The sequence below is a fragment of the Mandrillus leucophaeus genome, unplaced genomic scaffold (assembly GCF_000951045.1).
Source record: "Mandrillus leucophaeus isolate KB7577 unplaced genomic scaffold, Mleu.le_1.0 Scaffold150, whole genome shotgun sequence".
In the NCBI taxonomy this organism is placed as follows: domain Eukaryota; kingdom Metazoa; phylum Chordata; class Mammalia; order Primates; family Cercopithecidae; genus Mandrillus; species Mandrillus leucophaeus.
This window is the reverse complement of record NW_012101477.1, coordinates 4,785,819-4,796,019: the sequence shown is the minus strand read 5'-3', so window position 1 is coordinate 4,796,019 and position 10,201 is coordinate 4,785,819. Positions and strand designations below refer to the sequence as shown.

The 10,201-nt window shown below is 39.5% G+C and overlaps 1 protein-coding gene across 1 annotated transcript in view; it reads right to left on the bottom strand.

Moving 5' to 3' along the window:
- The window catches only part of RBL1 (retinoblastoma-like 1), a 100,511-nt gene that overhangs the window by 33,652 nt on the left and 56,658 nt on the right, over positions 1-10,201 (bottom strand). Inside the window, exons 15-16 of the mRNA XM_011975026.1 lie at positions 8,002-8,265; positions 5,446-5,654 (exon numbers count right to left, since the gene is read on the bottom strand). Coding sequence (XP_011830416.1) covers positions 5,446-5,654; positions 8,002-8,265 — 473 coding nt within the window. The remainder of the gene's footprint in view (positions 1-5,445; positions 5,655-8,001; positions 8,266-10,201) is intronic.

Sequence of the window (10,201 nt, the reverse complement as noted above, 5' to 3'; positions counted from 1 at the left end):
TAGCTGGATGGGGTGGTGCACGCCTGTGGTCCTACTACTCAGGAGGCAGGAGGAGCTCTTGAGCCCGGGAGGTAGACTGCAATGAGCCATTATCGTGCCTCTGCACTCTAGTCTGGGCGACAGAGCAAGACCCTGTCTCAAAATAATAATAATAAAACGATTAGTAGAGAAATACACTTAAATTTGCCTGTAGACCCAGCTACTTGGAGGGTAATGAAGGAGGATCACTTGAGCCTAGGAGTTTGGGCTGTAGCGTGCTGTAACTGTGCTTGTGAATAGTCACTGTACTCCAACCCGGGCAACAGAATGGGCTAGCCAACCATCTAGTTGTGGGATACACTGCAGTCATGTTTGGTTATAAATATCTGATTAACATGTCTATCTTATCAGAAGCTGATGATTCAAAATGTGCTTGTAAGAGATAGGACAAATTCAAGTTATTGTCTAAGGTCAACAGTTTTTAGTCCTTTTCCATTAATATTAAAATAATTTAAGTATTATAATAAGAACTGGTCATATGCTAATTTAAAAGGTAACACACTAGATTTATTTTATTAATTTTTTATTTTTGGAGATGGGGTCTTACTCTGTTTCTTGGGCTAGAGTGTAGTAGCACCTTCTTAGCTCACTGCAGCCTTGAAATCATGGGCTCATGTTATCCTTCCACTTTAGCCTCCTGAGTAGCTGGGACTACAGGCATGTGCCACTATGCTGGCTAATTTTTTAAGTTTTTGGTAGAGACTGGGTCTTGCTATGTTGCCCAGGCTGGTCTTGAACTGCAAGCCTCGAGTAATCCTCCTGCCTCGGCCTCTGAAATACTGAGATTACAGGCATGAGCCACCATGCCTGGCCTAGATTTATAATAAAAATTATGAGTAACAGCTGGGCATGGTGGCACATGCCTGTAATCCCAGCACTTTGGGAGGCTGTGGTGGGCGGATCACCTGAGGTCAGGAGTTTGAGACCAGGCTGGCCAATATGGTGAAACCCCGTTTCTACTAAAAATACAAAAATTAGCCAGGTGTGGTGGTGCACACCTGTAGTCCCAGCTACTTGGGTGAGGCAAGTGAATCGCTTGAACCTGGGAGACAGAAGCTGTAGTGAGCCGAGATCATGCTACTGTATTCCAGCCTGGGAGACAGAGTAAGACTCTGTCTCAAAAGTAAATAAATAAATAATGGCTTGGGCATGGTGACTCACACAGTAATCCCAATGCTTTGGGAGGTCAAAGAGGGAGGATCACTTGAGCCCAGGAGTTCAAGGCTACAGTGAGCCATATTCATGCCACTGCACTATCGCTTTGGTAACAGAACAAGACCTTGTCTCTAAAAAAAAAAAACAATTAAAAAGAATATATAGCCTTCTCACAGTATCCCATCAATCTTTAGAATGATTCTTCGCTGATTCAGATTCACCCATGAGATCCAACATGTATTTGTCCCACAGTGAACTCCATTCTACAGCAACATAACACAATGGAGTTTCAGTTAATTCCAGAGGCTGGCCAACTACTTACTCAAAGTTGCAAAATAATACAAGCTAGCAAAAAACGTAAGTTAGATCTGAAAACAGAATCAAATCCTGTGAGCCTGAGTCTAAACTTATAGCTCACCAGGATCATAATGTTCTCTTGAAAGGTCAAATGTATTTTTTAAGTGGCTAAAGGTACATCACTTGACAGCAAAGCCAGACTAAGCATAAGAAAAAATACAGACCACTATCTCTTGTGAATATTGGTGCAAAAATCCTCAACTAAATACTAGCAAAACAAATTCAACAGCATATGAAGAGGGTTATACACCATGACCAAGTAGAACTTATTCTTAGAAGGTAAGGATAATTTGAAATAAGGAAATCAATCTGTATAACACACCATATTAAAAGGACAAAGGGAAAATGGCCACATAATCATTTCAAGTGATACAGGAAAGCATTTGACAAAATTTAACACCCTTTCATGATAAAAAATACTCCAAAAGCTAGGAAGAGAGAAGGAAACTACCTAAACAAAATAAAGGATATACAGTAATCCCTTGGTATACACAGGAGATTTCTTCCAGGAGCCCCTGCATATACCTGAATCTATGCATACTCAAGTCCTCCATTTCGCCCTGTAGAATCCCCATGTACAAAAAGATGGCCCTCTATATACACAGGTATCACATCCCTCAAATACTGTATTTTCATTCTGTGTCGGCTGAAAAAAATTTGTATACAAGTGGACTTGTACAGTGCAAAAACATGTTGTTCAAGGGTCAATTGTATATAAAAAACCCACAGCTAATATCATTCTCAAATTGAAAACCTGAAAGGTGTTCCTCTAAGATCAGGAGTAAAACAAGGATGTTTGCTTTCACCACTTGTATTCAACATAGAACTGGAATTCCTAGCCAGAGCAATTAGGCAGGAAAAAGAATCCAAATTGGAAAGAAAGAAGTAAAATTATCTTTGTTCATAGATGACAAAATCTTATGTATGGAAAACTCAAAAAACTTAAAGAACCCATAAAACCTGACAGAACTAATAAATAAATCAGCAAAGCTGCAAGATAAGAAAATCAATACAACATCACTTGTGTTCCTTTACATTACATTAATGAACAATCTAAAAAATGAAATTAAGACAATTCCACTTACTTACAATAGCATCAAAAATAATACAATACTTAGGAATAATCTTAAGCAAGGACTTGTCTTGCAAAAGACATATACTGAAAACTACAAAATGTTGCTGAAAGAAATTAAAGAAGACGTGAATGAAAAGACATCCTATGATCATGGACTGGAAGACTTAATATTCTTAAGATGTGAATGCTAGCCAATGCAATGTCCATATTCAATGCAATCTCTGTCAAAATTCCAACAATGTTTTCGCAGAAAGAGAAAAATCTATCCTAAAACTCATACAGACTCTCAAGAAATCTTGAATAGCTAAAACAATCTTAAGAAAGAAAAATAAAGTTGGAGGTCTCACACCTCCTGATTTTAAAACTTTTGACACAAAGCTACGGTTATCAAAACAGTGTGTTACTGAATACAGATAGACATATAGTCCAATGAATAGAATAGAGAGTCCAGAATTAAACTCCCATATCTATGCTCAAGTGACTTTTCAACAAGGATTCTAAGCTCATTCAATGGGAAAGGGCAGTCTTTCACCAAATAGTGCTGGGAAAAGATATCCATGTGTAAAAGAATGACTTTAGACCCTTATCTAACACCATATACAAAAATTAAAATGGGCTGGGTGTAGTGGCTCATGGCTGTAATCCCAGCACTTTGGGAGGCTGAGGCGGGCAGATCACTTAAGCTTACAAGTTCCAGACCAGCCTGGGCAACATGCTGAAACCCCGTCTCTACAAAAAAAATGCAAAAACAGGCCAGGTGTGGTGGCTCATGCCTGTAATCCTAGCACTTTGGGAGGCCAAGGTGGCTGAATCACCTGAGGTCAGTAGTTTGAAACCAGCCTAACCAGTATGGTGAAACCTCGTCTCTACTAAAAATACAAAAATTAAACGGGCGTGGTGGCATGTGCCTGTAGTCCCAGTTACTCAGGAGGCTGAGACAGGAGAATTGCTTGAACCCAGGAGGCAGAGGTTGCAGTGAGCCGAGACTGCACCACTGCACTCCAGCCTGGGCAACAGAGTGAGACTCTGTCTCAAAAAAAAAAAGAAAATTAGCTGGGCATGGTGGCACATGCCTGTAGTCTCAGCTGCTCGGGGCGTTGAGGTGGGAGGATCATTTGAACCCGGGAGGCGGAGACTGCAGTGAGCTGTGACTGCGCGACTGCACTCCAGCCTGGGTGATAAAGTGAGACTGTCTCAAAAAAAAATAGACATAATAAATATAAGAGCTAAAAACTATAAAACTCTTAGATGAAAACATAGGGGAGAAGTTTTATAATACTGGATTTGGCAATTATTTCTTGTATATGACACCAAAAACAGAGACAAAAAATGAAAAGAATAAACTGACTTTATTAAAATTAAAAACTTTCATGTGTGAAGAACACCATCAATGGGATGAAAAGACAACCCATAGAATGGGAGAAAATACTTGTAAATAGTATATTTTATAGGGGATTAATATCTAGAATACATAAAGAACTCCTACAATTCAACAAAAACAAAACCCATAATTTAAAAAATGGGCAAAAGACTTGAATAGACATTTCTACAATGAAGATATGTAGATGAGCAAAAACACATGAAAAGATACTCAATATTACTAATCAGTAGGGAAATGAAAATCGAAATTATAATAAGATGTATCTTTACACCCATTGGATGGCCATTATCAAAAAAACAAACAAACCAGAAAACACGAAATGTTGGCAAGGATGTGAAGAACTTGGAACACTTGCGCCTTGCTGGTGGGAATATAAAATGGTCCAGCCACTGTGGAAAACGGTACGGTGGTTCCTCAGAAAATGTAATACTAAATTACTCTCCCATTTCTGGGAATATACCCAAAGAAATTGAAAGCAGAGATTTGAATAGATATTTGTTGCTATTTTTTTTTCTTCTTAAGACAGGGCCTTCGTTCTGTTGCCCAGGCTGGAGTGCAGTGGTGCGATCTTGGCTCACTGTATCTTCAACCTCCTGGGCTCAAGTGATCCTCACACCTCAGCCTCCAAAATAGACAGGACTATAGGCATCTGCCACCACATCTGGCTGTTTTTTTTTTTTTTTTTTTTTAAATAGAGATAGGGTCTCACTGTGTTGCCCAGAGTGGTCTCAAACCCCTGGGTTCAAGTGATCCTCCTGCCTCAGCCTCACAAAGCGCTGGGTTTACAGGCATGAACAACCATGCCTGGTTTGAACAGACACCTGTACACAAATGTTCACAGCAGCATTATTCACAATAGCCAAAAGGTAGAAGCAACCCAAATGCCCATCAACAGATGAATGAATAAACAAAATGTGGTATTAAATAGAAAGCATATTCATACGATGGAATATTTTTTCTTTTGTTCTTTTTTTCTTTTCTTCATACAATGGAATATTATTCAGCCTTGAAAAGGAAGAAAATTCTGGCACAAGCTATATGGATGAACCTAGAAAGCATTATGCTAAGCCAGTCACACACAAAAAACCAAAAAACAAATGCCGTATGATTTCACTTATATGAGGAACCTAGAGTAGTCAAATTCACAGAAACAGTAGAATAGTAGTTGCCAGAAGCTGGGGAAAGGGAGAAATGGATACAGAATTTCAGAATGAGAAGATGAAAAAGTTCTGAAGATAGATGGTAGTAATACTGAAAAGCTGCACAACAATGTGAATGTATTTAATACCATTGAACTGTACACTTAAAAATGGTTAAAATGGTAAATTTTGTGTTATGTATATTAGGAAAAAAACAGACCAAAGTCTGTCTCTGTTACTCAATCTTTCTTCCATATTATTTAATATAAACTCTTTTTAAATGCTGTAAAAACACATACCTTTCTGTAAAAGAGTGCTAAGGACCCAGTTCTCTTTGGCCTGCTTATTCCAGTTGAATGTACCTCTTGTGCTTTAGTCAGACTGGTCTGTTTTGGAGAAGCACCAATTAATGAATGAGCAGTAAGTGATACAGGACTCTTGACTTTGGACTCTTGATTTGTATTCATGGAAATAGGTAGTGTGATCTCTGCAGCATCATTTGCAACACCTGAATGTATAAGCATTATTAGAAATAATCTGCATATGTTCTAGGAAAGTTGTCAACTATATATATTTTGTCAATTATATATATACATATATGTGTGTGTAAGAAGGCTACAAAATAGTAATTCTAGGTTATGATTGATTTTTTTTTTTTTTTTTGAGACAGGATCTCCCTTGGTCACTCAGGCTGGAGTGCAGTGGCGCCATCTCAGCTCACTGTGGCCTCGACCTTCTGGGCTCAAGTGATCCTCCCACCTCAAGCCCTGCAAATAGCTGGGACTACAGGTGCAAGCCACCAGGCCTGGCTAACTTTTTTTTTTTTTTTAAGGTGGAGTCTTGCTTTGTCACCCAGGCTGGAGTGCAGTGGTGTGATCTCAGCTCATTGCAACCTCTGCCTCCCAGGTTCAATTCTCCTGACTCAGCCTCCTGAGTAGCTGTAACTACAGGCGCATGCCACCACACCCAGCTAATTTTTAAAATATTTTCAGTAGAGACGGGTTTCACCATGTTAGCCAGAATGTCTCGATCTCCTACCTTGTGATCCACCCTCCTTGGCCTCCCAAAGTGCTGGGATTACAGTCGTGAGCCACCGTGTCCGGCCTATATTTTTTTAGAGATGGGAGTTTTGCCATATCACCCAGGTTAGTCTTGAACTCATGAGCTCAAGCCATCTGCCTGCCTCGGCCTCCCAAAATGCTAGGATTATAGGCATGAGCCGCTGCAGCTAGCCATTTTTTTTTTTTTTTTGAGATGGAGTCTCACTCTGTCACCCAGGTGGGAGTGCAGTGGCCTGATCTCGGCTCACTGAGCCCTCTGCCTCCCAGGTTCAAGCAATTCTCCTGCCTCAGCCTCCTGAGTAGCTAGGACTATAGGCATGCACCACCACACCCGGCTAATATTTTTTCTGTATTTTTAGTAGAGACAGGGTTTCACCACGTTTGCCAGGCTGGTCTCAAACTCCTGACTTCAAGTGATCCACCTACCTCAGACTCCCAAAGTGCTAGAATTACAGGCATAAGCCACTGTGCCCGGTATCCTCACCTTTTTTTTTTTTTTTTAAGACAATGTCTTGCTCTGTTGTCCTGGCTGGAGTACAGTTGCGTGATCACGGCTCACTGTAGCCTCAAATTCCCAGGCTCAAGTGATTCTCCTGCCTCAGCCTCCCAAGTAGCTGGGACCACAGGCACACATCACCACGCCAGCTAATTTAATTTTTTGTAGAGATAGGATATTGCTATGTTGCCCAGTCTGGGTCTCAAACTCTTGGGCTAAAGTGATCCTCTTGCCTCAGTCTCCCAAAGTGCTGGGATTACAGGTGAAAGCTACCATGCCCCATATAAATTCTTATTTTCTAGAAACAAGAATATTCGGTTTTGTTTTCATACTTTAAATTTATTGAAAAAAAAGCAAATTTTGTTCTCATTTTGTATGTGCCTGTGATGCGTTTATAGTTTAAATTTATTGGAAAAAAAAGCAATTTTTTAAACATTTTGAGCACTTGAGATGTTAGTCAAAAAACAGAATTTTTGCTCAGTACATACATATTGGTAAGCTCAGATAAGAACATTTTAAAAGTAGCTCAGAAGTTCGAGACCTGGGCAACATGGTAAAACCCCATCTGTACCACAAATACAAAAAAATTAGCTGGGAGTGGTGGCACTTGCCTGTGGTCCCAGCTACTCAGGAGGCTGAGGTGGGACGATCACTTGAGCCTGGGAGCAGAGGTTGCAGTGAGATGAGATCATGCTGCTGTACTCCAACGTGGGTGACAGAGTGAGATCCTGTCTCAAAAAATAAAAACAGAAGAAAAGAAAAAGTAAAATCAGTCTAAACAAACAAAGAGGACAGTAAATTTATAAAATTTGAAAATAAAAAAAAAAACTATAGATTCAAAACAAAAGACAAGGTGGAGCACAGAGGATTTATAGGGCAGTGAAACTACTCTGTATGCAGCTATAGTGACAGCCACATGTCATTATACATTCTCAAAATCAATAAATTATTCAATACCAAGAGTGAACCCTAATGTAAACTATGGGCTTTGGGTAATGTGTCAATAATGTAGGTTCATCAACTGTAACAAATGTAGCATTCTGGTGTTGAATACTGATAATGGGGGAGGCTCTACATGCCTCTGGTAGGAGAAGGGGGAATATGAGAAATGTCTGTACCTTCCTCTGAATTTTGCTGTGAATCTACAACTGCTCTAAAAAATCAAATCTATTAAAAAAAAAAAAGTATAGATTCAAGAGAAAATAATGAGTTAGAAAAACCATGTGATCTAATCCACTAAGACATTTCTTAAATTTTTATCTCAGAAAAAATATAAAACAAATGCACTATAACGTTACCATGTGATGGAATTATAACTTTATGTCCTGTTGTTCCTGTTAATGGGGCTGTGGCCATTGTTAGAAGAGTTTGACCAGGTAAAATTGATATATTTTCAGCAGTAATGCTTGAAGGAGCGATTTTCAATTTTGTTCCTTCTGTTATGATCTTGCCCATAAGCATTTCCTTTGGGGGGTCCTCTCCAAAGAGTCTTCTCTTAGCACTCCCTGCGGTAGGAGAACTGTAGCGTTCATGGACAGAAATTGGAGACAATGGTTGCATATCTAAAAAAAATAATAATAAATTTAAAACAGAAATGTATTCCAAAATAACAAATTAGGTTTACTCATTCACTCAACAGATAGTGAGTTGAGATACTTATGCTGGGCACTAGCTAGATATGAATAACATGGCCTTTGCCCTCATGGAATATATAGTCTACTGGGAGAAAGAGGCATGAAATAAGTCACTACGGTAAAACGTGAAAATTACAATCACTCATCTTCCTGGTTTCTTGAACCTCTGCCTAAATTAAAGGAGCAAAACATTAAGGATAAAGTAGAGGTTGAGAGGTAGAATGATGTGAGCACTAAATTTTAGTAATAGTCCAATATCTCCCAATCATACCTAGTAAAGAGCACCTGAGAAGAAGGGAAGCAAAAGCAAAATCAGGAATTTGGGTCACAGTTTTGCCTCTTTGTGCATATTTGCACTCCCAGCAATTTAAGACAGTAGCTCTGGCTTTCTAATTTAGTAGATATGGAATCATCTTCAGTAAATCCATCAGAAGACATGAGTAAAGATGATATAAATCTGCTTACCTTGCCTTAATCTGAAGGTTGGCAGTAGTGTGTTGATCAAAAATAAAGTAAGGATTATGGATTTTGCCTTTCTTCCTGTGCTATCCTTTCACAGGATCTGCTTTCCATTCCCTCTCTACCAGCTGCACGGCTTTTTCTAGCCCCTTACAACCCTACATCTTTTCTAAATCTTTTTCTACAATTCTTCCCTCAACCAATGATTCCTTACAGGTAGGTCAATAATATGCTTTTAAAGCAAAAGTATTTATTTATTTATGAGAATGGAGTCTCGCTGTCACCCAGGCTGGACTGCAGTGGTGCAATCTCAGCCTACTGTGACCTCCACCTCCTGGGTTCAAGCAATTCTCCTGCCTCAGCCTCCCAAGTAGCTGGGACTACAGGCGTGTGCCACCATGCCTGGCTAATTTTTCTATTTTTAGTAGAGACAGGGTTTCGCCATGTTGGCCAGGCTGGTCTTGAACTCCTGACCTCAGGTGATCCACCTGCCTCAGTTGGGATTACAAGCTTGAGTCACCATGCCCAGCCTTCATTATTTATTTTTACATTCACTAATTAGATAGTCATGTAATCTACTTTCTTTTTCTTTTTTTTGAGATGGAGTCTTGCTCTGTTGCCCAGGCTGGAGTGCAGTGGTATGATCTCAGCTCACTGCAAGCTCCACCTCCTGGGTTCACACTATTCTCTTGCCTAAGCCTCCCGAGTAGCTGGGACTACAGGCGGCCACCACCACACCCAGCTAATTTTTTGTATTTTTAGTAGAGATGGGGTTTCACCGTGTTAGCCAGGATGGTCTTGATCTCCTGACCTTGTGATCTGCCCACCTTGGCCTCCCACAGTGCTGGGATTACAGGCATGAGCCACCGTGCCTGGCCCGGTAATCCATTTTCAAAACATGCTTAAAAGGTATTAAAATGACCCCTAGCGATGATTTAGAAGCTCTCTGTATTAGTGAAGTGATTGGGAAAATAGTAACAGTTTAATAAAAATCTTTCCATAATTCTTGGGCTTATGAAAGTAGCTTTTACTTCCCGTCTTCAGTAAACACGTGCAAATTTCTATAGTAGTTTCCATTACTCCTTTACAAGAGTTCATGTGAATGCCTCATATCTAAGAAATCCACGTAAGCCCTTGAATCTGACTAGGTACATTCAAAGGTGACATTTCAAGGCAAGACTTGAGCTGAAGCCATAAAGTTAGCTGCAAATCCCTTGAAATGATCTTTACTATTCTTGGTAAGTTTTTAAAAAAGAAAATAATTCCCAATATTTTGAAAGTTTTAAATTATAGTATACTGAATATTTTTACTGTTTTTTCATTTATCTAAACATTAATAACTGACAGTAAGAAGAGCCTTTTTTTGTTTAACATTTTGACAAGATTTGTAAAGGTCAAAAAACAA